This window comes from Microtus oregoni, unplaced genomic scaffold, assembly GCF_018167655.1.
Source record: "Microtus oregoni isolate MIOR12 unplaced genomic scaffold, Mior012 000004F_ref0000308, whole genome shotgun sequence".
Lineage (NCBI taxonomy): Eukaryota > Metazoa > Chordata > Mammalia > Rodentia > Cricetidae > Microtus > Microtus oregoni.
The window spans coordinates 65892981-65920824 of NW_024543063.1; the positions used below are offsets into that span (position 1 = coordinate 65892981).

At 42.5% G+C, this 27844-nt stretch overlaps 1 protein-coding gene across 4 annotated transcripts in view; it reads left to right on the plus strand.

Moving 5' to 3' along the window:
* Neto2 (neuropilin and tolloid like 2) overlaps positions 1-27844 on the plus strand; it is an 81690-nt gene that overhangs the window by 53024 nt on the left and 822 nt on the right. For 2 of the 4 annotated variants that reach the window (XM_041650115.1, XM_041650114.1), the window contains exons 8-9: positions 4652-4765; positions 5895-6846. In XM_041650115.1, coding sequence (XP_041506049.1) covers positions 4652-4765; positions 5895-6475 — 695 coding nt within the window. In that variant the 3' untranslated portion in view covers positions 6476-6846. Of the gene's footprint in view, positions 1-4651; positions 4766-5894; positions 6847-10921; positions 10948-27844 lie in introns of those variants that run through there. The other 2 variants (XR_005974161.1, XR_005974160.1) reach the window with 2 other exon arrangements.

Genomic DNA, 27844 nt, shown 5'->3' on the forward strand with positions numbered 1-27844 from the left:
CATAAAACTTAACAGATTTTCAGTTATAAATAACTTGGTAAATATGATCAAAGTACATTATGTGCACATATGAAAGTATCACAATGAAACATTATTGTAATTAGTATACACTAATTTAAAGATATGTAACACAATTTTATATAAAGTAGTCTGACTATATCAGTGCAGTCTTCTGGTTACTTTAAATAATATAGAGAACAATTGTAAAAGAAAAAACCCTGTATTAATAGGCTGGCAAGATGGCTTAGCAGGGACAGGTGCTTGCTATCAAGCCTGATAACCTAAATTTGATCCCCAGGATCCACATAGTAGAAGTAGAGAACCAGCTCCTGCAAGTTGTTCTCTGACCTCACACCTGTGCTGTGACATGCACACCCACAAACATGAATTAAAATGTAATTAAAAATTAAGTAACCTGCTGAGCAATGGTGGACACCTTTAATTCCAGCACTCGGTAGGCAGAGGCAGGTGGATCTCTGTGTGTTCGAGGCCTGCCTGATATACAGAATAAGTTCCAGGACAGTCTCCAAAGCTACAGAGAAACACTGTCTTGAAAAGAACAAAAAAATGAGAAATATAGAGCAGAGAACCTATCTTTTACAACACCTTGAAGTTAGAAAAAGCCATCAAAATGTGGCCACATGATGGTCTAAAGTAAATCAGAATACCAAGGAGCCATAATGATGTTTATAGCCTCATCAACTTGTCTTTAAAAGTAACTTATCTCCTCTGGATCTCTAGTTGTGAACTATATAAAATAGGTTGTAGAAATAGAATATGATTTTTATCGTGTATAATACAATTTGTGAAATTGTTTAGACCATTCTTTATAATTAAAGTGCATTCATCATAGATAAGTTTTATTACATCCATGCCACAGCTAAAGTAAATATACTAGCAAATTTACAAAGTAAATAAAATGTGATTGTGCTTTTTCATTGAAAATCTTCAGTTTTTTATTTATATATATTAACTATAGTGCCTCTCGTTTTATGATGGCTTTGAAGCCACTAAGCACTTTGAAGAATCATAGAATCTTGAGTCTGGGGTAGAGGCTTAATTGGCAAGTATGCTTGTGTGCTTGTCCCATATGAACAAGGCCCTGAGTTCAATCCCCAGCACCCAAAATTAAATGTATGAATGAGTGAATAATCATGAAATGTTGCTTATGTAATGTTTTAAGTGACAGTGTTTAACAGTATAGTAAATCTCTTATTAGTTATATGCCTCTTTGCTCTTATATTAAAGGCAGAAGGATCCACATTGTTGTGACTACTGTTTACATTGCTGTGTCCACTCTTAGAACCAAGAACTCTGGAATACATCATATGCTATCCAAGCCTTTATTTTTCCTGAGACAGGGTCTCATGGAAACTCATTCCACAGCCCAGACTGACTTCACATTTGCTGCATTCACTGTCTGCTCCAGCTGCTGGGATTACAGTTGTCTCTGGAATGCCCAGAAACTTTTAGGTTTATTTGTTTCGTGAAACAGACTGTGTAGCTCCTGATAATTAACTATGGATTAATTACCAACTGCACAGGAATTTTAGTGAATGCTACCTTCTAGGGGAAGTCAGCCTTTTGTAGCAAAGAAGTTTTAGATAATTTCCATTCAACTTCATTTCCAGGTTTTGTTCTGGATTTTACCTCTTTCCCCTGCCCATACTGAGTGAGAGTCAGCAGCGGCAGAGACTACAGCTCTGACTGGTGGGCACTAAGATGCCAGTTATATAGCTGATACTGTGCAGTAGGAGAAGATGGCCAGGCATTCCAAAATCACCCAAAAACTGTACTCTTTAGAGGAAAAAATATTACAGCCCTAACTATATTTTAATGAGGTTTATTGTTTACATATTAAGAAAAAGACAATGATTGGAAAGAAAAATAATTTATTAATCTAGTACATTTTTAGACCTTTCACCTTGAAAAGAAACTTTTAGGATTTTATTTGACTGTTTGTTTGTTGGATCGGATTGGTTTGGTTTGGTTTGGTTTTTGGTTTTTGAGACAGGGTTTCTCTGTTTAACAGTCCTGGCTGGCCTCGAACTCAAGAGACTTAACCTGCTTTCTGAATCCCAAGTGCTAATATTAAAGGCATGTGCCACCAAAGCCCGCTGAAAAGAAAAAAAGCTTTTTAATTTATAAGTATATGTGTGTGTCAGTATAATATATCACAATATTCAATTCTTCTCTCTGAAAAATAATATACTTTCTAAAAATAAAAAATATAGCCTTAGGAGGGATATACATTTTATACAGTTGAAAGCTACAATTTTTAGAAGTTAGAACAGTTGAATTTGGCAAGCTTGTTCTACCTCCATAATCTTGTTTAATGGTGGAAAATATTAAGTCACCCGTCTCCTTGGCCGTGTGTGTGTGTACTCTGGATCACATGATACTGTTGTTCTCAATTTTTTCCTGCATTGTTTTATCTTAGCAGAAGCAAGCACACTGCATCATGACCCAGCATAATAAATGTTCACCTGTACATGAGAAGGTATCAAAGACAGAAGCATGGAACATTGCAAAAACACACTAGAGGCATTAACACTTAGGAGAGTAAAGGGCATTTCTCATTTATGGGAAAATATTAAAGATTTTCTTGAAGTTGGCATAAGGGCTCACGCCTGTAATCCCAACATTTGGGAGATTGAGGCAAGAAGATTGCAAGAAGTCATCCTGGGCTACAGGATAAGACCCTGATTCAGAAAACCAAGAAGAAAAAGATTATCTCGAAAAGCAAAAATCATAGTAACCCTTAAGAAAATGAGACATTCCCACTTGCAAGAACTACCTACAGGTAGTGCATACATGGCCTGTCTTCTCTATGTGTGCTATTCTTGGGGAAAAGGATTTTTTTTTTTTTTGTAATTTTAAATGGATTTTATCCTGGCAAAAAATTAACAACACAAAACACGTTTTGGTTTCTTTTTTCTGTGAACCAAAACCAAGGCCTCGTGTGCTAGGCAAATCCTCCACTAAGCCATATTCATTTCCAGGCCCAGAACTTTTAGTTGTATGATCCAGTGGCATCAAATACATTCACATTGTTATGCTTGTACAACCATCACTACTGTCTCTTTTTTGTTGGTGTGTGTGTGTGTGTGTGTGTGTGTGTGTGTATGTGCATGTATGTACAAAGCATGATGGGTGTGGAGGATAAGCTTGTGTACCCCAGCATGTGTTTGGAGGGCAGAGGACATCTTTGTGGAACTGGTTCTTCTTTTCCACCTTTATGTGGTTTCCAGGGGGATGGTAGGCAAGTCCCTAGTCTAACATACCAAGCACCTTTGCTACTGAGACATCTCACCCACCCCTCCTAAGCATTTTTATCGTTCCAAACTGAAACTCTTTCCTTTAAATACTGTTTCGTCCCCCAGTACCTGAGAAGTTTGGCTCTATTTTTGATCTCTGAATTTGCTCAGGTAACATCATATAAATGAGGTCATATGTATTTGTTATATAATAATTATTATCTAATTATGGGAACTGAATAGCTGCCTTACTTTGCTTAGCATTGTGTTATCAGCTCTCAGCCATATGTGCAGCAAGTTCTTTTGTCTTAATATTCCATTGTCTTGTTTTCTTTTAGTCGTGGTGGACATAGGGGTTGCCTCTGCCTGTTGGCTAATGTGATTAATACTGCCCTCCATTAGTATTCAAGTACAAATTTGAGCTCCTACAGAGTATACTGTTGGGTACAGCTAGCAGTAGCATTTCTGGATCATGAGACAATCTCGTGTTCAACTTTTTAAGCAGGAACCAAATTTCCACATCTTACGGATTTTCCCACCTGCAATACATAGACAGCTCCTAATGTTTTTATGTCCTCTGTATTGATTGCTTTTCTTGTTGCTCTGACAAAAGCAACTTAAGAAAGTATAGGTTTATTTTGGCTCATAGTTTACGGAGACAATCCATCATAGCAAGGAAGATTTGACAGCAGGCGCAAGAGGTAGATGGCCATGTGATGTCCAAGGTCAGGAAGCCAGACAGCCAATGAACACTAGTGCTACACTTGCCCTCTCCTTTCCTTCAGTGAGGGGCTCCAGCCAGTGATACCTCAGCAGACCTTGCTAGCAGCATCCTCACAGACGTGTCCACAGTTCCGTCTCCTGGGCTGTTCTTATCGCATCAACTCGTAATTAGCCATCACAATTGATAGCATGGTCTTTTAAAGTTTTGAAAAATTTTTCTCACCTATGTAGAAATTTGTTGAGAAGTATGGGGCATATACTATACTCATATTGTCATTACACTGAAAATAACCTCTTGGTGCCCAGCATTCAAAAAGTTGTATGAGTCAGAATTATAGAATATTGGCCCTGGTCTTGCTGGTTGTATATTACATTGTGTTCATGGAAATTTCTAAGCTAAGAAATTACTCTTATAAAGTCAATTCTTTATTTATTTACTTTGAGGCAGGGTCTCTGTACATAATCCTGCCTGTCCAGAAACTCACTTTGTGGAGCAGGCTGGCCTTGAACTCAGAGAGATCCAGCTGCTTCTGCCTCCTAAGTGCTGAGATTAAAGACATGTGACTTCACACCAGACTGAAGTCAAATTCTGAAGTACAAAATAAATAAAGATAGGTTTTTAATCTTTATGTCACTGTTCTTAGCAACGTTAGTTTTCTTTCTTCCTACAGCTCCCTGTACAAGCAGTACTTTCTTTTGCCATAGCAACATGTGCATCAACAATTCTTTGGTCTGTAATGGTGTTCAAAACTGTGCGTACCCTTGGGATGAGAACCACTGTAAAGGTAAGTCTGATGCAAAGGCCAGCATTTCTGTGAGGAGTAGGGGTTCCTTTCATAAGAAACAAACTAAAAAGTCTTTTTCTATTGATATGCTTAGCATAGTTGCTATAGCACATAATAACATTCTTTTTTTTTTTTTTTTACCGAAGAATAGGTTTCTCTTGGTAGCCCTGGCTGTCCTAGAACTCACTCCATAACCAAGCTGGCCTCAAACTCAAAGATCCACCTGCCTCTGCATTCCAAGTGCTGAGATTAAAGGCGCATGCCCCCACAACCTGATATAATAACATTCTTGAAGAATAATTGGCTTCTAAAGCATTTCTTTGTAGAGTGAAAAGTGTATCTGTATATTTTTTGCCCTGTATTGTTGCTGAATTGTGGAGTTAGATAGTTTGGAGGACAACCTCGAGAATGGAAGAACTGATAAGACCAGCTGATAGATGAGCACAGTGATGTAAAGCAATGCATTAGAGAGTGCTTTTTCTTTCTTTGTTCTTTTCCCTTCATCGAGTTACTTGTGTTTCTAACATATACTCTGAAGTGCAAATATGATGATGAGAGGCCTTAGATACCTGTAGCTTGGTTGTTGCATAGTTGGAGAAATAGAACATATCTGTCTTTCGCTTTCCTGAGCGTTGGATGAATAAATATCTTACTGGGGGAACATGGTGTAGTCTGAAGGCAACACTTACTACTTGGCAAGTACTTATCATTCCAAAACAGTAGGCTGTGGTAGTACACCTGGATTGTTAGTTTGATCCCACAGATATGAATCAACGCAGCATTTGTCAAATCTGCCTTACAGCAGAAAACCAAACTTGATAGATCAAGAGTATTTGTTTTGACATTTTCTATATTAATGTAATTTGCAGATTGTAAGCACTTATGAACCTTTTGAGTAAGGAAGCTGAGTTTTTCTGTTCCTAGCTAGCTATATCATGATTTGTTACTTGACTCGAAAATCATGGTTAATAGTATTTTCTATTTGTTTAAAAAACAAAAACAATTCTTCAGTTGAATTTTCTCTGGTATGTTTGAATCAAATATCCTGTTTTACAGAAAAATGTCTAGTCAATATGTGCTGGAATTCCTATTAATGAATTGTGAAAACCTCAACATTTCTTTCTTATAGAGAAGAAGAAAGCTGGACTATTTGAACAAATCACTAAAACTCATGGAACAATTATTGGCATCACATCAGGGATTGTCTTGGTTCTTCTCATTATTTCTATTTTAGTACAAGTGAAACAGCCCCGGAAAAAGGTAATGGCTTGTAAAACTGCATTCAATAAAACTGGGTTCCAGGAAGTATTTGATCCTCCTCATTATGAACTATTTTCACTAAGAGAGAAAGAGATTTCCGCAGACCTGGCAGATTTGTCAGAAGAACTTGACAACTACCAGAAGATGCGGCGCTCCTCCACGGCCTCCCGGTGCATTCATGACCACCACTGTGGCTCTCAAGCATCCAGTGTCAAACAAAGCAGGACCAACCTCAGTTCCATGGAACTTCCCTTCCGAAATGATTTTGCACAACCACAGCCAATGAAAACATTTAATAGCACCTTCAAAAAAAGCAGCTACACTTTCAAACAAGCACATGAGTGCCCTGAACAAGCTCTAGAGGACAGAGTAATGGAAGAGATCCCCTGTGAAATTTATGTCCGGGGGCGAGATGATTCTGCGCAAGCATCCATATCCATCGACTTCTAATTGTCAGCTTAAGGCGTTAATTATTAAGTATGTGTATGCAGCCTACACCAACACCCATTCTGTCTCAGCAACCAATCTTGTTCTGTCAGAATTTGAAAGACCTTCATAATCTTTCATAATGCTGATGTTTTATTATCTCAGGCAATCTATATATGTGAAACCAACCAAGGAACTTAATGTATTCAGTGGAAAAAGTCATCATCCGTTGCTTGGTATCTTATCTACAAAATACCAACAGTTCAATAGTTGAGGAGCGCGTGGTCATGTTGAGCCAGGCTCAGCAGCCTGGAGGTGTTGACATCAGGATACTGTTCTTGTTCACACAGCCCCATCAATTTGATCCCACAGTAAATTTAAAAGTAAGATTTTTCTTTTTATTCCTTTTGTCTTTCTTTTCGCCGATGTGTTTGTTTGCCTGTGGTTTTACCATTTCGGTTTCCTGCATAAGGGGACAAAGCGTCACTGTATTCAGCATGGGCCTGTATTTGCTCTTATGTGTACAGTATGGCTAGTCCTGTGATGAGTGGCAGTTTCAAACACAGTCACATTTCATTTCTCCCGGAATCATTTCTATACTGTTGTCTTTAATAACTGTAACTTTAGACCTTTTTATGTGGGAAGCAATAGATGACATGATTTATCACCTTGAAATCATGCTTCATCTTAATTATGCTAGAAAAGTAATAATCCTGGGGTGTGTTATTACCAGTTAATCCTGACTGGGGATTTGAGAAAGATTAAAGACATGCAGCAACCTCTGAAGTCGTTCCTGTTGGGTCTCATTCAGTGACAGACATTCATCCCAGTAATTGGTCCCAGAATTCACTTGTGGGCAGGCCTTTAATATGGCTTCATGCAGAGCTTCACGTCAGATCTGTGCTCCCTATCATCTTTCCAAAACATTTATTTGTTCTCTTGGTATTGGTTTGTCTCTGGCACATGGTAACTATGGTTAGTGAAAGTTTAAAGAAGTCCTCTGAGAAACTGTGTGAGCCTTTACATAGCTTCTGCTTGGAACAGTGCATTTTTCTAGCCATTATCATCAATAGAAACTTCAACTTTTTTTTAAAAAGCACTTTTGACCTTATGTTTTATAAAGTATATAAAATGATAATTTATAAACATCGAAACTCATTGGTTTTTTAGACTTTTGATATTATTTGATACTGTACAAACTTTATCAAACCAATATTTACGATACACGAGACAGATTTCTTTGAATGTTCACATTAGAGACTATATGTAGAAATAGGCTGTGATGGGACTGTACCATAAACTATTATAAAGACCTTGGTCATAGGGACGTGTACATAAGCTTCTTTCTTTGCTGCTGTATTTAGTTGGTGATAAGTTTTTCACTGTGGTATTTATTGTTCCAAATCACAACAGAAATCTTATATTAAAGTATACATTGTTAATGATCCTTCACTTACATTATTTATAGCAGGAATACTTTGGATAAGTATGTATGGGGAAGAATCCATATATTTAATGATAGCTCATATAAATAATTTTATTTTAAAGAGGTAAATTCTCACTTTCTTTATTGAACTAAATTTTCAAATGAAATGTACATGTCAGGTTTCACTAGATTTCACTAATTCTTTTAAATACTACATAAATCTGATCTCTCAGATTGCTGAGAACTGTGACCTTCAGTGTGATGTACTTTCTGCCCAAACTCTGTTCTCTGTATGACGTTTTTATTTTTAAAAAGGAAATTATATCAAGAAGATAGGAAAACCTACACTTAGCATAAGCATGATTTTATTTTTTTAAGCCAGTAAACATTCCTGCTTCTAAAAATAGAACTTGAAAAAGAAAAAGTAATTTCAAAACATAGTAATCACTGAACTTTCCAGAGAAAGATTAGTAACTGTGTTCTTTCAGCAGCTATTAAGTCGGCATTTTATTAGATGAGACTGGTGAGCCGGTGTCCCAGCAGCACAGTAAATACTTAAATTGACAGCTGTGACCTCAAGAAAGAAAAATTAACATTTCCTGTATAAAATTATAGCCATCATAAAAATAGTTGCCTTACTCATTCTTAATTTTTAGGTTATAGAGCTTATACTTTGATTTTGTTCATCATTATCACTTGTAGCTATATATATATATTTTAACACTGTATCCTATTTTAAAGGAATTTGAAGAGACTTACAAAACACTGGTATTTGTAGAAAACACTGGATGTAACAACAGTGTAGATTTGCATGATCTCGTGCAACTCAGCTTGGGCAGTCATTTGATTCTAAATTCTCTAACGAAAAAAACCTGAAAGTTGTTTCTTTGCACAGTAGAAAACACTTATATTCAGAGGCTAAAGTGAAAGCCATAAATTTAGTAACAACCGCCATGAAATTTAGCCATTTTTTTAATTTATTTATTTATTAAGGATTTCTGCCTCCTCCCCACAACCACTTCCCATTTCCCTCCCCCTCCCCCGATCAAGTACCCCTCCCTCATGTGAATTCTTACATCCTACAGATTACCCCAGTGTTAAACATGCCTTCTGACTAAAAATGTAAAGCAGAGGGTGGTAAAAATCTCCCAGGCCGGAGAGTACTAAGTACTGGCTATCTGATATCACCATTGCTATCTTGCATCCCAAGGTTAGCACAAGCAGTCAGTGCCCAGTGGCCACAGACCACAACCTACTCCACCACTATCTCAAAGACATAGGAATAAACTGTGCTATTCCTTTTGCAGAGGACGGATATTCAATATAAATATTTAACCAAAGCCAAAGGATATTCACATTTCATATCGCAGAGATCTAAATGGCTCCTTTACTTTGATTTAATGGAACCTTTGTCACTATCCTAGTGGTGTTTTGTATAATTGCTAAGCATTGAGGAACCGCAGCATCCCTGAACGCTTCTGTAGTTATGTTACTACCTAATGAGGGTGCTTGCTCATTTCCGGGGCATGTCAGCTGCTGAGGGAAGATGAGAAAAGCCTGGTTGTTCCAGGAATAATTAGCAGTCAGAGATTACACTTTGTGGCAAAATGGTGTCTGCTGTATGTCCATGTTTCTTTATTGAAAATACTAAAAGAAATATGCCTGATTTGGCACATTGATTCCGGACAGAAGGAACTTTAGGTTTTATTCTTTTTAAAGATCCAAAAGAGATGGTGTCGTCTAGTTTTGTTAATGAGAAGACTAAACCCTAAAGACAGACTTCCCACATGTCTGGACTCCTAGCCCAGTGTTCATTCTCGGCTTCTCGTTCCCTCCCTGCTTAGCGTTTAAAGTCACAGTTCTAAACGTCAGCCTAGATGTTCTATGCAAAGCTCGTAAGTTGTTCTTACCTAAAATGTAATGCTGTAATTTTGTTTACATTGTGGCTTCCACCCCCCCCCCTTTTTAATTTATAGAACACTGCTAGCCTATCTTTTTTGTTGTCAGACTTTCTTGGTACCTGAAAAATATGTGATTACTGTGAATTCTTAATAAACAGTGCTGGTTAGCAGCACACAGGGTGATGCCAGAGAGGAAGCGCCTGTGCTTTCGCTTTTGTAATGTTTTTTTAAGTTAAAAGAACAAACGATGTACATTATAGAAATTATAAATATTGGGGTACTGTATCTTGAGTTTTGAGAATTATTTGAGTCTGAACCACAATAAGGAGACAAGCTGACCTGGAATATCTTTTTAGCTTCCTGCACCATCAATTACCTGTTTTATATACCTCTACTAGTAATATGCTCTTCTTTACTAAGCTTTTTAATATACTTGTGACTATCTTTCTGAGATTGGTTTACTGGCTCAAAAAGCCCACCAACCTAAGGATGAGGGTGCACGTATAGTGAGTACTACCTAAACTTGTTTTCTAAAGCAGTAGATTTTTATTAAAGGTGAACTTCCAGATCATATAAGACTTCTCATGTGCTTAATCCACATTTGGCACTTTAAAGTATTTAACCCTTGAACTGCAAATAAAAACTCCTGTTTTGATTTTCTTGCTTGCCTCAATTTCTAAGGTGTATAAAATTAGACCATTTAGGTCACTCTGGGCATCAGAATTTACATGTCCTTCCTAGGACAGAGTAGGCATTTCCTATTTGTTATTATTTTCAAAATAAAATAGTCATAGTTGAGATTTATTTGTTAAAGTAACTTTGGATGATTATTAAAATTAAGAATCATTTTTTACTTTTAAATTAAGAGAAGATGATCTTTTAAAAAATAAAGTTATAGAATGGGGAAGAGATGGTTTAGCAGAAAAGAACACTTACTACTCTTCCAGAAGACCAGGGTTCAATTCCCAGCACCTACATACATGGCAGCTCACAGCCACTGAGATTCCAGTTCCAGGGAATCTAGCTCCTCTTCTGGCTCTGTGGGTTCCAGGCATGCATGCCGTACACAGACAGACATGCAGGCAAAACACTCATCTTCATAAAATAAAATTTGTAACCAATAACTCTCTAATTGGATTTTAGGCCTACTCACCAAGAGAGAGATGATGCCTGGTTCTGGAAACCTAGCCAAATACCCAGGGCTAGTAAAGTCGTGGATCTTGGAGGAGAACCTATAACCGCCATTTTACTAAAGCAATACAAAGCCTAATTACACTTTATTTATTCCTATACCCACAGATAAGTGTAGTTCTTACCCCTCATCAAGAAAATTTCTCTGTACAGTGGAAGGCGATGATTACAGAAACCACAACTGATCAAATTACAGAGTTGTGGAAGCCGGTCCCAACTGACGCATCTACAGCACAACTCCTGTACTACAGTAGAGATCTGTGTGAAACAGGGTGCAAAAATTGCAAGAGCCAGATACCAGGAGTTCTGAGAGACTATGTCTCCTTGAAGTGTCAGAAACACTATATCCTCGAAGGCTCACCAACATAACTACATAAACATGACATCAAGGATGACATCAGACATGCATGCATGGAAGGGGAAGCTCGTGAGACCTACAGGCAACTAAGGAGTGCTGAGAACTGGAGAAGTGGTTTCCCCTGGGCAAGGGCACAGCAGTCGGTTATCCAATAGCACACGATCGCCCTGAGAGCAAACATCAAGTAACATTACTCAATCTGGATAGGTAGGAGATAGATATGTAATTAGATAGATCAGTCAATTGACTGACTGATTGATTGATTTAGGGAAATAGACAACACACACATCAACTATTAAAGAGGGCCAAGTATCTAAGTGAGAGCAAGAGGGGATACATGGGAGGGGTTGGAGGGAGGAAAGGAAAGGGGTGATGATATAATTAAAATCTCAATAAAAGTAAAAATGTATACTATAAAATAAAAATTCAAAAATTTTAAAGATTCTCTGACTCTTTAAAGAAAAGTTAGAGACTGGAGAGATGGCTCAGCAGTGCAGGTAAGAGTTCTTGCTGCTCTTCTAAAGGACTTAAGTTGGCTTCAGTCACCTGTAACTCCAGCTTCAGTTCTTTTGGCCTCTGAGGGCACCCACGCGTGGTATATCTTCACAAATAGACATAAATAAAAATAAAAGTGAATCTCTTGTTTAAAAAGATAACCTTTATTTTTATATGTATGGATGCTCTGCCTGCATGTATGTCTATAGAGCACATGTGTTCACTGCATGTGGAGGCCAGAAAAGGGCATTGAATCCCCTAGGACTGGAGTTAGACCGGTGACTGCTGGGAATAATCTGGGTCCTCTGGAGGAATCACAAGTGCTGTTAACTGCCGAGCCATCTCACCAGTCACTGAGCCTCCTTTTGAAACTGCATATTTGTTGTACATTGTTAGCAGGGTTTAGTATTTCCCACACTACCCTCTTGGCTCATTATGTTCCTTGAACTAGTTTCTCAGTGCTAGGATTATAGGTATTTGCCACCAAATCCAGATTGTGTCTTGATAGTGGTAGAACCCAGGGCTTTATGCTCTACCAGCTGAGGTGTATTGTATCCTCAACCCTTGCTGTTCCTTGGAGATGCAGAATGCATCCGTCATGCCTTCACTTAGTGAGGATGAACAGATAGATCTCTGGAAGGTATACATACGCTGAGGGGCGGCCAAGGAAAGCAACACACCTCTTCCCCTAACTGTTACAGTTACCAGACACACCCAGAAACAAAGGAAGAAGGAACAGAGGGAGCTAAAGGTTTTTCTCCACTAGTAATTACAGAGAAGTTGTACTTTGTGCATTATTTGGGATCAAGATGCAGGTTTCTTTTGAAAGTGCTCTCGTCTTTCAATCTGTCATCCTCTCACTACAACATTCAGTGCTATCGGTCTTCTCAGCCAGCAAGTATATCATTGAAACATGTCTTTTTTTCATTTTTGAGACTGGATGCTGTTGCTAGAAGGAATTTTTATCAGAAATCTAGGTATTGAACCATGCTTTCTTTACATATCTTCTATTCATCAGTAACATGTGGCATTGTGTTAACTGCTATTTCAAAGAACTGTTCTCAAATTTTGAAAAGGAAGAGGATGGACGTTCTTGGCCCCTGGAGTTGACACTCTGCTATTGCACACCTCATGAGATAATTAGCTCACAAGATAGCCAACTGGCTCAGCTCTAAAACCAAAGCCTTTTAAATTCAATTAAGGAATTTCTTAGACACTGGCTTTCAATGTACAAAAACACTCACAGTTGGAGACTTCTGAGATGGGACCGTCTATAGTTCTCTGTCCTTCAGTAGGACTTAGCCACAGATGTCCTTTCAGAGATAAGGTGACAGACCAACCTCTAGCTGCTTTGTGCGGTCTTACTGTTGGGCTTCCTGCCCAGGAAACCAATTGCAATGTTGAGAGAAAGGCCTGTGTGATAAATGGAAATTTCTGTCCAGCAGCTGAAGTGGAACTAAGGCCCGACTGCCTCATCCTGTAAAGAATGGAGTCTGTGTCCTGGCTTGGTCCCAGCACTCAGGGAGGCAGAGGCAGGCAGCCTGGTCTGTGTATCAAGGGTATATATCAAGTTCCGGGCCAGCCAAGGCTGCATAGTGAGACCCTGTTTCAAGAAGAGGAGCAGCCTCTGGAACCATGGAGTGGCTGCATCAATACCTTACCTGCAGGTATGTGAGAGTCACCCAGGACACAGATTCAAAAAAACAAAGGTGTTTGCAGTTTAAAACAGCTACTAGATTTGGAAATTAACTTTTTATGCGGTCATAGATAACTAATATAAAACTAAAAAGAGAAGGCAAAGTCTAGAGAGATGCCCAATGGTTAAGAACACTTGCTACTCTTGAAGACCCGGGTGAAGTTTCTAACACCCAGATGGCAACTCACAACTGCCTGTAACTCCAGTTCCAGGAAATCTGACCCCCTCTTCTGGCCTCTGCAGGCACATGTGTGGTGCACACACATGCAAGCACACAAAATAAAAATTCTTAAAAGAAGGGGGTGCAGGAGAGATGGCTCAGTAGTTAAGAGTAGCTGTTGCTCTTCCAGAAGACCCAAAGCACACAAATGGTTCACAACCATCTGTAAGCTTCACTCCACCCCTCTGATGTGCTGGAAGTGGAACCCAGGGTGGAACCATGAAACGCACCACTGATCTGTACCCTCAGTGCCCACCCTGACATTTTCAATTTCTAGATGACGGTCAATAGCCACGTGTCCTGGTTATGCTTTCTGTTGCTGTGATGAATCGCCATGACCAAAAGCCACTTGGGAAGGAAGGGGTTTGTTTGATTTACACTTCCACTTTATAGTCCAGCATTAAAAAGAACAAGAACTCAAGTAAAGCAGGAACCTGGAGGCAGGAGCTGATGCAGAGGCCATGGAGGAGTGCTGCTTACTGGCTTGCTCTTCATGGCTTGCTCAACAGTGCCCTTAGGGTTTCTGTTGCTGTGAAGAGACACTATGACCATGACAACTCTTATAAAGGGAAACATTTATTTGGGTCTGGCTTACAGTTTAGAGGTTTAGTCCATTATCGTCATGGCAAGAAGCATAGCATGCAAGCAGACATGGTGCTGGAGAAGGAGCTGAGAATTCTATATCATGATCCGAAAGCAACAGCGAACTGTCCCACACTGGGCATAGCTTTAGCATATGAGACCTCAAAGGCTGACCCACAGTGACACACTTCCTCCCACGAGGCCACACCTAAAATGCCACTCCCTATGGGCCAAGCATTCAAACTCAAGAGTCTATGGGGCCCATTCCTATTCAAACCACCAGTTTTCTTCTAGAGCCCAGAATCACCAGCCCAGTACTTGCTATCCACAGTGGACTGGGTCCTCACCCATCAAACACTAGTTAAGAAAATACCCTACAAAGCCGGGCGGTGGTGGCGCACGCCTTTAATCCCAGCACTCGGGAGGCAGAGGCAGGCGGATCTCTGTGAGTTCGAGGCTAGCCTGGTCTACAAGAGCTAGTTCCAGGTCAGTAACCAAAGGCTACGGAGAAACCCTGTCTCGAAAATCAAAAAAAAAAAGAAAAAAAAAAGAAAATACCCTACAGCTGGATCTATTGGAGACGTGTTCTCAATTAAGGCTCCTTTTAGATGACTCCAGCTTGTGTCAAGTCGACATAAAACCTGCACACCAGGGTTGTTGATGCGGCTTTACTGCTGTGTTTTAGAGACCTGGCCTCCACCGTGCTGAAGTCACACCCCGCAGTGGCTGTATTCCAGAAGTACTTCAGTCTGTCTTGCACAAAGCTGGAAGAATGCCTCCTGAGTGCCTGTTACTCTTTTAAGAGAATGCACCTCTGCTAAATCCTTCCTCTCTTGCTCTTAGCACTTCCTGTATTGAAAATCTGCTTTGGTTTCTTTTTCTTTCACTGCTCAGAAGCCACACAAATCGGGCTCTGTGAAGAACAGGCCAGTCATGAAAGGGAAGGAAGTAACAGATTGGGCCTGTCAGCAGTAGACTGGAGCCATTTAAAGAAATTAGCTTTACCAAAAGGCACATTTTAAAGAGTGTGCCAAAGAATGCTTCTATTTTAAGCTCCGTCCTCACCTCTCCATCCTTAGAAATAGCTAACCACTCATTGCTCCCCCATTAGGTGTTTTAATTGAAGGTTTACATAAACTAAAATTCAAGAAAGAGCTCTGATTCATTGGCCTGTAATTGACATTCCAGGTGTGTAAGGGGGGAACTTAATCAGGACATCGCAATAACAGCTGCAGATTTTAGGCCACTGTGGAACACCAATGAGCTGCAGCCCGAAAGCCCAAGCTGTTTCTCTCACCTGCCCTTTCGTTCTTTCCCTGAAGAGAGGGAGACGGGAAGCTGCTGCCTGTCACAAGAGATTCCAACCAGAAGCCACTCCGAATTTGAGCTATGTATCTGCTACTTAGCAAAGTAGCACAATTGTTATTGTTTAGTGCAGTGCCGAGAGTCAGGTGTGGATCTTACACTTGTTATGCAGGTGCTTAGTACTAAGCTGGGGTTATCGGTGTGCACTGCTATGCTGATGGAAAGTTAATTTCTAATGCTTTAAACCATGCTTCCTGGGTACTGGAGTGTTTTCCCAGTGGCTTTGGTCCAGCATTTTTTTTTTTTTTTTTTTTTTTTTTTTTTTTTTTTTTTTTTTTTTTTTTTTTGGTTTTTCGAGACAGGGTTTCTCTGTGGCTTTGGAGCCTGTCCTGGAACTAGCTCTGTAGACCAGGCTGGTCTCGAACTCACAGAGATCCGCCAGCCTCTGCCTCCCGAGTGCTGGGATTAAAGGCGTGCGCCACCATCGCCCGGCTGGTCCAGCATTTTTATTTCCTGAAGAAGCTTATATACACAAGAAATATTGTGAGCAAGTTGCCAAGTGATAACAGTTCTGTTCCCTATCTTCTAAATGAGAAAAAACGAAAATCTAGTTTTTGAGAAGCTTACTTTCTTGCACTGAAGAACAGTTTCTCAAGTTCTTCACTGTGCCTGTTGTGGGCCCAGTGATCTTTGGCAGTGAGGAGACCACTGTGTGCCTTGTAAGTAAGACTGGACAGCCTCCCTGACCAGATGCCAGCTGCACCTGCCCCTCCAACACACCTCCAGTGGTGACCACTGAAAGAAGACAATGTCCCCTACTGGAGGATGGGAGATAAACACAGAGCCTCGCTGAAAAACACTACTGCTTATAGGAAAGCTTGAGGATTTAAAAAAAAAAAAAAAGTGAAAAAACACCAATGATGTTCTTTTTCCGTTAGTTTGGACATGATTAAATATAAAGAGCAATGAGCACCACCATACACAGACCCCTACTTTAAAAGATAGAACCGGTCTAGTGAGATGGCTCAGCGGGTCTAGGAACTTGCTGTCAACTTGGCTGACCTGAATTTGATGCCCAACACATTAGAGTTCAACTCCTACAAGTCACCTACTGACTTCTACATGCATTTCCCTCTTCCCGCTCCATCCCAGAGGGCCCAATCTTGACATTTGTAATTGTTATGCGTGTACAGCTTAGAAGACATAAATATTTTGCTTATTTTCTTAATAAGCAACCTTATTATTTTCAGATTTTCTCATGCATAATCAAGCAAACCTAAATTATTTTTTCTACCCTCTTTTTGATAAGGAATTATATAGTGTTACCTGCGGCAACCTCCCCATCTTGAATATTTCTTCAGTGTCTTAATTCAGTGTCTTGATTAGCTCTTGGAATGGTGAATGTTTTCTTTGTGTGGTAACTATTTCAAGTTTCCTTTGCTTATCAGCTCGCTCGCTCTTACCTGCTTGCATGTCACCCACCTCTGCCCTGTGTCTTTCAGAATCATTCGTGGACACTCTGGGGACCTGGATTTCTGAGACTCTCCCTGTCAGCTTGTGAATGCCTCCACCCACCCACAGTTCTGTCTCTGGGCTCACTTCAGGGTCACCTGGCTGCTGGGAAATCTGAATCCAGGAGCCTGTGATCTGTTTCTCCCTCTTTATTGGTTTACAGTATTCTGTTTAGCAAGGTGTCCAAATATAGGGTGTTATTCTGGTGACTCCATGGTTCTTGTGATACCTTTTATCAGTTTTGGAAAACGCTTTCAAGTCTCCGTCTTCCAGCATTTCCGTCTGTTCTTATTTCCGTTACAGTACACATTCCCTTAGCCACCGTTCGGCTTGTGTTCAATGGTACAGTTAGTATGGGATTTGGATGATTGTATTGCTTATTTTTAGAATTTCTATTTAGGGGACTGGAAAGATGGTTCAGTGGTTAGGAACATTACAGAAAACCCCAGTCCATCTCCCGGCACCCATATCAGGTGGCTCGCCATCTCCTGTGACTCCCGATGAGCTGAGGTCCTGTGAGGTCTGTGAACAGCTTGCACTCACACATGCACAGAATTTAAAAGAACTTAAGAAATTCTGACTTTAGTGACAGGCCCAGCAGATCTGTGCTGATGAGACCATCGGGTCACATGGACCTCTTCAGCCCTGTCCACTCTCTACCCTAGTTTGCCGATTGCTTTTTAATCAGTATTGAAAGCTGTTTGATTCCTTAAACTACAGTTATCTGCTTGCCTGTTCCTCTCTTTTTGTTAGGTTTTATAATTTTTTTGTTTGTTTGGAATTGTTTTGAGGTGAGTTTCAGGGGGTTTTTTTGTGGGTTTTTTTGTGGTTTTTTTTTTTGTTTGTTTGTTTGTTTGTTTAGAGGGTTTTTTATTTTGCTGTTTTGCCTTTGGGGTTTGTTTTGTTTCAATACAGGGTCTCACCCTAACGCTAAGCCCAGCCTGGCCTAGAACTAGCTCTGTAGGTCTCTAACCTGGATCTTGCTCTGATCTCCTTCCCCTTTCTCGTTAGTGCTGGGTTAGTGCTCACCACCCCCGGCTGAGGCTTTGCAAGTTTTCAGCTCTCTTTGTCTTATGGCGTTAAGCCCTCTGTCATTTCAGACTCAGCTGCTGCGTCCCTGGCAATGGTCCTCACCCTCAAGTCTGATTTGTTTCTAATCAGTGTGTTCAATCCAGCTTCGCGAAATTATTGTTTGTGGTATACATTTTCATCTTAATGCTTTTAACCTCTGTTGTGGAATTTTTTTCACATTGGAAGAAATCTTCAGTCATTTTCTTGTTGTTGGTGGTGGTGGTGAGGGTGGGGTTGTGTTATATAACTAGACCTGACCTCACACACTTGGGTTGTGTGGTGGTGAGGGGGGGGGGTGTTATATAACTAGACCTGACCTCACACACTTGGGTTCAAATTACCTGTCGTTTCATCCTCTTTCGTCGCTAGGACTGTGGGTATGTGCTACCATGCCTAGGCATTTTTACCTATCTTCATTTTGTAAACTTCGTTTGGGAGAATTTATAGACTCATAAGCAGTTGCTCAAAATAGTTCAGAGAAGTGCCATTTGCCCTTCGTCTAGCACAAGCTTGAGATCTACTCAGGAATTTTTAAGCAAATATTACAGTGCTATCTGTAGTCACCATGTACAGTGTTTATAATTTTATGCCGCCTCAGCGTCCATTTTTAAATAGTTGAATTTTTTTATACCAAAAGCTGTTGCCCTGGACAGGTGTCCAGTATCGTCTGTGTACCACGCCCTAACAGCTGATGACCAGAGACAGAACCCTAGAGACTGTCCTGCCCGACAGATCAGGCTCTTTCCTGCCACTCCGTTTTAATGGCGTTCACACGTTTGCCTGGGAACATCTAGGGGCTACCTCTTCACAGTGTAGCCTCCTGAAAGTAGTGTTGCCTAATTTAAAGCAGCCACCTGAAGCTCCCAATACAAAATGAACCTATTGAGCACCTTGGCTCAGGGCCCTCTCTCCCTTCACCCTTGGCTCCAGGTGGTGGATGTACCACATGCAGCTTGTACGTTGCGGCTGTGCTGTTAAAATCATGCCTGGAATTTGAGGTCAGAGCTCTGAACCCTACAAATGAAACCAGCTCAGGAGACCACACCAGTAGATTCTCTGTTGATGTCTTTTCTAGGCCTCTGGTGGCTCCTGGAAGGAACTAAATTTTGTTTGATTTCAACAGGGTATGATGGGGAATGCCTTTCATTCCAGCCCTGGCGTACATAGCAAGTTCATGGAGAGCCAGGGCTACATAGTGAAACCCTGTCTCAAATGAACAAATAAATAAATGCTAAAAATTGATAGGGTTCTGATGTTTTGAAACAGGGTCTTATAGTAACTCGGGCTGGCCTTGACCCCCAAGTGCTGAGGTCATGCCCAGACTGTCAACTGAAATGTTATGTCTCTTGACCAACAGATCCCTAACCCATCCCCTGCCCCCAGTATTCCACACTCTACTGAGAGCAACCGTACAGTATTTGTCTTTCTGGATCTGGCTTACTTCACTTAGCATGTCCTTAGAGTTCACCCATTTCTCAGATGGCAGGGTTCCCATCCTTCTGTAGCTGGATATATTGTTTTATATAAACAGTGTAATTCATCTACCCACTCACATATTAGCAAAACCTTCCATGAATTCTGTACCTTGGCTCTGTTACAGTGTTGTAGTGACCGTGGGAGTGTGCATCGCTTGGCATTGGTGCCATCTTTCTTTCCTGTGCAGCTTCTAGTACAGCCAGCACTGCGCAGGGTTCCCCTTCCTCCCAGCAACATAGACATTCTGCAGGTTTAGGAAGATAGCGTTGCTGGGTATGACTGTTGGGTGGCAAGGTGTGGACTGTCTTCCCGTGCTTGTAGCCCTGACAGTGAGGAGTTGATGATTTCCCCTTCCAGTGTTTACTCTTGTCTTGGGGTGAGGTTCTCTGGTCATGTTTATTTGGTCCTAACTGCCTCTTATTCGGCTGTCACTTTTTTCTCTCAGTTTGAGAAATTCTACATGCTAGTTTACTTGCATGTGTATGTACCCATGTAGCCACCATGGCATACCCGTGGAAGTCAGAAGACACTTGCAGGAGGCAGTTCTCTCTTTTCCTGGGGTCCCGGGAACCAAACTCAAACTGTCAGGCTGGGTGACCCCTGTCTGCACCCACTGAGCCATCTTGCTGGTCCTCACCTGCTTTGACAGTCCTTTATCCTACCTTGTTCAGTACAATCCCCTAGATACAAGCCCTGCTTTTTAAAGAATGAACTGAATAAAATTTCAGAGATTAAGAGCACTGTCTGTAACTCCAGTTCCAGGGGATTCAACACTCTTACACCAGTACACATGAAATAAAAACAAATCATTAAAAAAAGAAAAGACATTATTTAAAAAAAAAATACATTACTCCTGAAAATAACAGGCAATACTCCAGAAACCTAGTCCTGTGAATCTACCTAAGAATTGAGAGAAGGCGTTGGGACTGGCAGCAGACCTCACATATGGGAGGCAATGCTGTGAGACACTGGGCATTTCTCACCACCAGGCCGCAATTGCTACACAGCACCTCTTTACAGGCGACAGGTATCACCCACCTCCTGTCTAGCCCAGGGCGCCGGAACCAGTTCTCTGAGAGTGTTGCTGTATCATTTGTCCCCAGAACTCGTTACCAAAGACTTGGGTTTAAGCAGTAAATGTTGTGTTTACTTGAGTGTGGACTTCCTACTTTTTACTTTCACCTATGTAGAATCCTGTTCATGAAAAAATTTTAAAGATGAATTTGTTTGAATATGTTTAATCATTTCAGTTGATAAATATAATTTCTTTATATATGGCCCTTATGCATGTTTGGCTTCCCCCTGACCCTGAACAAGTATCTTCTGTCTTACTTTCCATATGCTAGGTCACTGTCATGATGCTGGCAGCTGATTCTCTGGGCTCTTTGTCTGATCTTCTAGCCTGGGCAAGCACAGGGACCAGTTTCATGAGCTAGAGTGGAAAGGCCAAGTCAGAGTCAGATCCCAGGGGCGCAAGAAGTCAGAAAGTTCCCAACTTCTTACCCTGCCAGGGTGGCCTGCCAGAGACTCCATGCTGTGAGCACAGATCCCGAAAGCCATTGGCAGCTAGAGTTCACCCTCCCAGTGTCTGCACCCCTTTCTCCTTGCTTGTGTATTCATGGTGGGACCCTCAGTCAAAGGGCCTCTTCCTCCTGGGAGAGGAGCCTGAGTTCTGGAAATGGCTGCTTCCCTTGTATGTCTAGGTAAACACTTAATTACATCAGCCAACCGCTGCTCCCCTGAAACCAGAGAACCCCAAGAACTACTGTGCCCTTTCTCGAGATGAACAATGTCACTTTGTTCTTTAGATTTTAAGCTCAATAATCGTTAGTGGAGTCCTGCTGAGTCCTCTTCTCTGAGCTGAGAGAAAATCAGGTGCAGCATCCGTGAATCCTCTCGGAGCTTCCTGGTGCGACCGAGGAGTGGCTGGCTGGCTGGCAACAGGGAGGTTAGGACTGGAGGAGGTCTCAGGAGCCAGCCCAGCTCCAGAACTCAGCGTTTGTCTGGGGTGCTCCAACTCCAGCTAGCTGACACTGCCTCCACACCTAGACAGGACTGCCTCGCTTGTCCCTCATTCCCTGGCTTGTGTGTCAGGCCTGTGCTTTAGGCTGCTGCTATTCTGAACTGATTCAGAACCCATTTGTGACTTGAACACGGAAGCGTGGTGACACAGAATAAGCAGCTTCGTGGTACTCACTGCACAGCCATCACCATCCTGATGATCCTAACCGAACCAGTGAGTTCAAGGTTCAGTGAAAGACTTCGTCTCATAAAATAAGGCCATGGTAGGAGTGATAGTCAGGCCTTTAATCCCAGAACTTGAGAGGCAAAGGCAGGTAAATCTATGTGAAATTGGGGCCAGCCTGGTCTACACACAAGTTCTAGGCCAGCTGGATATACATAGTGAGACTCTGTCACACACCAAAACAAAGAAAAATAATAAGGCATGCAATATGGCCCAGTGAATAAAGGTGCTTGCTGTCAAGGCTGAGGAGCTCAGTTCAAACCCCAGGACCCACATGGTGGAAGAAAACCCATTTCTGTACCACACACATGCACATACACGTTATCTTTATGTTTTAGTATTTTGCAAGGCTAAATGTGGTAATATTCACGTTACCTTAAGGAAGGTTTTAAAGCTATTAGAATAATGGGTATACTAAATTTAAACACATTAAGTGGTAATTAAAATGGCATAATTGTGCTGTTTCTCTTTTCTAAATTTAAAGTTCTTGGAGCTAGAGCAATGGTTCAGTGGTTAAGAGCAATACCTGCTCTTCCAGAGGACCCAGGCTGTATTCCCAGCACCCACATGGTAGCCCACAACTGTAACTCCAGATCCAGGGAATCTAATGCCCTCTCCGACATCCGTGGATACCGCACACCTGATGCACAGATGGTACATATGCAGGCAAATATGTGCTTGAATGTGTCAATCCTATCCTAGCTTGCCAAAAGCACTAACACTCCCTATTGTCTTCCTCCAGTGAATTCTATTTCTTGGCAGACTGTTCTACCTGCCCAGACACAGAAGGAAGTGAGATGTTGAAAGCAGAGGTAGGCACGTTCTGTCCTAACTCAGGCCTTTTAGGCTAGCAAGAACCACAGTCCCTTGCATGAGAGCCAAGGCTTTAGTACCTAGTAGAGGCTGCTGCCTGCTCGGGTTTAGTGCCTGTAAGCCACTTTAATGCAGGAGGGGAGCTGCATCCTTGAGGCACAGTGCACTCTTCTTGTTGCATAACCAGATCCTCTGAGATTAGGACCTGCTGGAGAGAAGTTTCTTAAGACCCTGCAGTTGTCCAGCAGTGATGGCGCACGCCTTTAATCCTAGCACTTGGGAGGCAGAGGCAGGCAGATCTCTGTAAGTTCAAGACCAGCCTGGTCAACATAGTGAGTTCCAGGACAGCCAGGGCTGTTACACAGAGAAACCCTGTATAAGAGGGAGACTCTTCAGTGGTATGAATAAAAATGGCCCCATAGACATCGGAAGTAGCACTGTTAGAAGGCGTGGCCTTGTTGGAGTAGATGTGGCTTTGTTGGAGGAAATGTATCACTGGGTCTCAGAAGTTTAAACCAGTTCACCTCCTGCTTCCTGCCAGTCTCAATGTAGGACTCTCAGCTCCTTCTCCAGCATGCTGTCTGCCTGCTCACTGCCATACCCACCATGATGATAATGGACTGAACCTCTGAAACTGTAAGCCACTCCCACTTTATAAGAGCTGCTGGGTCATGGTGTCTCATGAGACACAGCGATAGAAACCCTGAGACAGACTCAGAGTGTTCTCAGGGGAAGTAGAGTTTTACTTCCTATAAGGAAGCTCTTTAGCTCAAGAAATAAACAACACAGTAGCTTCAGGAAGTCTCTGAAACTGACCATATCCGCTGTTTCTCCCTGCCCAAGCATATATAAGCAGTCAGAACTGCTGAGGGACACTCTCAGACCAGCCGAGATGCCTAGAAGAGGCTCAAACCAACAGAACCACCTAGGAAAGACTTTCTTCCACCTGGTCATGTGCCTGCTGTCTGCTCCGGTGGGCAGCCCCAGTAACTCTCCTTGGCTCAGCAGGGTGTACTTTGGCAGTGTCCCGTCTGCCACCAGCTCCCTATCGGGGTGAGCAGACATTTGTTCACGTCTCTCCAGGAAAAGTGTCACATACCTCTGTGCAAGGAACAAGCAGATCACCTTGTTAAATACTGAGTGCATGCTGGCTACTCAAGTATTAGGGGAGAAAGGTAGGAAACTCCTACCTATTAATGCTGTGGGACAATGGTCTGTACACTGTCAATTGTATTTTAATAAAACTCTGATTGGCCAGGAGCCAGGCAGGAAGTAGAGGTGGGACAACCAGGCAGGAAGTAGAGGTGGGGCAATGAGAATTCTGGGAAGAGGGAAGTTTCAGGCTGCAGAGGATGCAAGGTGTGATTGCCCGTTTTCATACCACACCTTCCCTTCTGGATTTTGAGCTTTTCCAACAGACGTGCCAGGGGCAGACACAGGACATGCTGCATTCACATGCCTCGTAAGTGACAGACTGAGAAATTCCCTGTGGTCACTGAAGCCAATCGCATGTGAAGAGAGAGTGAGTGAATAGGACTGTCCCACTTTTGGGAGGGCAGAAACCAGGGCAGCCTGGGAACACAAGAAACAGGAACTGCACTACGTAAACTTATAGTTGGACTTTTTTTTATCAGGGACCATCAGCTCCCCAATAATGATACAGAGACAGTTGGGGGATGTCTCCTGCCCCACAGGAGTTTCCAGAAAATTTCCTCAGATCCATGGCTGTCCTTGTTTCTCTGTTCAGCGCTAACCCAAGTGTGCAACCCAAGCGCTCTCGCGCGCGCTCTCTCTCTCTCTCTCTCTCTGCCTCTGTCTCTCACTGTCTTTGTTTCTCTCTATCTCTGCCTCTCCCTGTCTTTCTCTTCCCACTCCTCCCTGAGGTAGGGTCTTGTCTTGCTGTGTAGCGCAGGCTGGCCTGAGACGTACATTATCCCAGCCTCGGCCTACCAAGTGCTGGGACTACAGTTATGAGCCACCATATCCAGCTTCAGCCTCGGCGTCTTTCCCTGACCTCCCCAACAAGCAGGCTGCCTCCTGCAGTCCGATCAGATTCCTCCTGTGTTTCTGAGAAGAGTCTCACACAGAGAATGCCTCACAGTGCAAGCCTACCCCAGAGCATTGCAGGCCTCACAGGAGTGAAATAGCTTGTCCTGGGCAGAATACACACCTGTTCCTGCCCCGGAGTGAAACCTGCCCCTGATTAGGAGGACCTTTTTATTCTATTTTATTTTACTTTATTTTTGTCTTTTGTAACAGACTTACACTGTAGCCTAGCCTGTCTTGAACTCACAGAATCCTCCTGTCTTCACCTCCCAAGTGCTAGGATTACAGGAGTGAGACACAGGCAGGCAGTTTGTGGAGCCATTTTAGCAACCTGGGACTTCTGCCTGCACTGAACTTTACACACACCTCTCTCCAAACAAAACAACCAGTCACTGCCCTTAACTCCCTGACAACTTCCCTTAGTGCTCAAACACATCTGGAACATATCCTGGAACCATCAGGGAGATGATCGCCCTGTACTAATTTGGGGAGCATGAGCAGTAAATTGTTTCCTATTCGAGAGGGGCGGGAGAGATAGCTCAGGGGTTAAGAACATGTGCTACTCTTGCGGAGGACCCCCATCAGGTGGCTTACAACTGCCTGGAACTCCAGCTTGAGGGGATTCGTCACCTCTGTCCTTTGGAGGCACTGATTCAAATGCGCATACTCCTGCACACACACACACACACACACACACACACACACACACACACTTAAAAACAAGAAAATTTGGGGCTGGAGAGATGGCTCAGAGGTTAAGAGCATTGCCTGATCTTCCAAAGGTCCTGAGTTCAATTCCCAGCAACCACATGGTGGCTCACAACCATCTGTAATGAGGTCTGGTGCCCTCTTCTGGCCTGCAGACATACACACAGACAGAATATTGTATACATAATAAATCAATAAATAAAAAAAAAACAAGAAAATTTAAAGTTCCTTTGGGCAGTAAATGGTGGTTGTTGCAAAAGCTCCCAACTGGTCACAGTTGGAAATAGTGTCCATGGTGTGCCCAACCACACATGGAGCATCCGCATCACCCTCCGAAGAGGAGGACCCCCTCCACAGGGGAAGGAGAAAGACTGAAAGACAGGAGCAAGCAGTGACTTCTGGGGGTACCAGGAGCCTTGTGCTCATGAGCTCACAGCTGACCGACACAAGGCCTGCACAAGATCAAGCCAATCAGCATGGACCAGGAAAAGTCTCACAGACTCCCTACCCCGGAGGAGCTGTGGACACTGGATGACTTTGGGGGGAAGAAGAATCCGTTTTCATTAACAGTGGAGCTCCTAGTAGATCAGCCATGCCCCCGTAGATGACCCTGCGCCCACAGGTATATTGGCAACACTGATGGGGGTTCATGGGTTACTAAAAATAAAATAAAAGTTGAAGGGGACGGGGGTTGAGAGTAGATTGGGAGGAGTTAATATGATCAAATACAGTGTGTGAAATTCTCATTAATAAAATGTGCATAGTGAGCAAAGGCTTATATAACCCAAGCCTGTGAATCAAAATAAGAAACCACACATGTCTACCTCCTGGCTGCCAGCTTTTCTTTCTCTTGGGCCCAAACACTAATCCAGGGCGCTTGAGCAAACCTTACTTGGGCCTAATGGTCGCTGACAGATCATCTGCTCTGTACTTTTGCTTTTGAAGAAGCCTCGTCATTGCCTGTTGTTTATGTGGGCTTCTCCGACTCTCTGAACCAGGGTCCAAGAACCTGGAACACCCGGTTCAGACACCGACTGCAGGTGACAGCTCTGCACACAGCTTTCCTCCCAAAGCTCTACCATTCAAGCGTCCTGGGAAGAAAGGGTCGGGGACAAAGGCAGCAGTGCCCCTGCTCACAATCTGTGCAGAGATTTGGGAGACCCATGAAGGCATGTATCCCAACAGCTACTCGACTTCACCACCCTCTGGACAGACTGGAAGGCTTTGGGGAGGGGCATGGAAGGGGTCCAGGCTATCATAACATCTGAAGGGAACCCCAAAGAGAAAATGTGACATCAATCCATGCCTGGCCTTTGGTCCTGATGAGACAGTTCTGAGATACAAGCTACGACCCTACTCTGGGGAACATGTCCAGACCTTAGTCTAGAACTGGGGTGCATCCCCATTCTCCCCTCTGCCTGCTGCCTGTTCATCCATCCTCTGCCTCCCGATGCCATCTCTTTCTTGTTTTATTTTTCCTCTCTTCAGTGATTATTTCTTCCTCCCTCCCTTTCTTCCTTTCTTCTTTCTCTTTTGATGGTTGTATCTATGAGGCTATAGACAAACTTTTAAAAACAAGTTAGGGCCAGGTGGACCAGTGTAAACTTGGGACCCCAGCATTTAGATCTTTAGGTAGTGACAGCAAGTGGGTCTGAGCTTCAGACTGGTTGTTGTTGTTGTTTGTTTTGTTTCGTTTTTCAAGACAAAATTTCTCTGTGTAGCCCTGACCATCCTGGAACTCATTCTGTAGACCAGGCTGGCCTTGAACTCACAAATATCCACCTGCCTCTGTCTCTGCCTCCCGAGGGCTGGGATTAAAGGTATGTGCCTCTACTACCGCTGCCCAGCTAAATTGCAACAACAACAACAACAATAATAATAATAATAGCTGGGCAGTGGTGGCGCATGCCTTTAATCCCAGTCCTCGGGAAGCAGAGGCAGGCAGATCACTGAGTTCGAGGCCAGTTAGTTTCAGGACAGGCTCCAAAGCTACAAGAAACCCTGTCTCAAAAAACAACAACAATAATAATAATATAAAATCGAAGTTCAGCCAAGGTTTTCTTATTTGGAGATGACCACCATTTTAGACAAGTCCCCCTCACAGGTTTTCTCTACACATAGCTACATGCTTACCATCAAATCAGGATTTCCAAAGATAGCATTCCGTTGTCCCAGTAACTCCAGAAAAAGTCAAGGGGTTAGGAGAACTATGGAGAGGCAAGGCTTGCCTGTCACCCCCTGGAGAAAGGGGACTGGAAAGAACCTGAATCCCGGCTGTCTAGAGCAGTGGTTCTCAGCCTTCCTAATGCTGTGACCCTTTAACACAGTTCCTCCTGTTGTGCTGACCC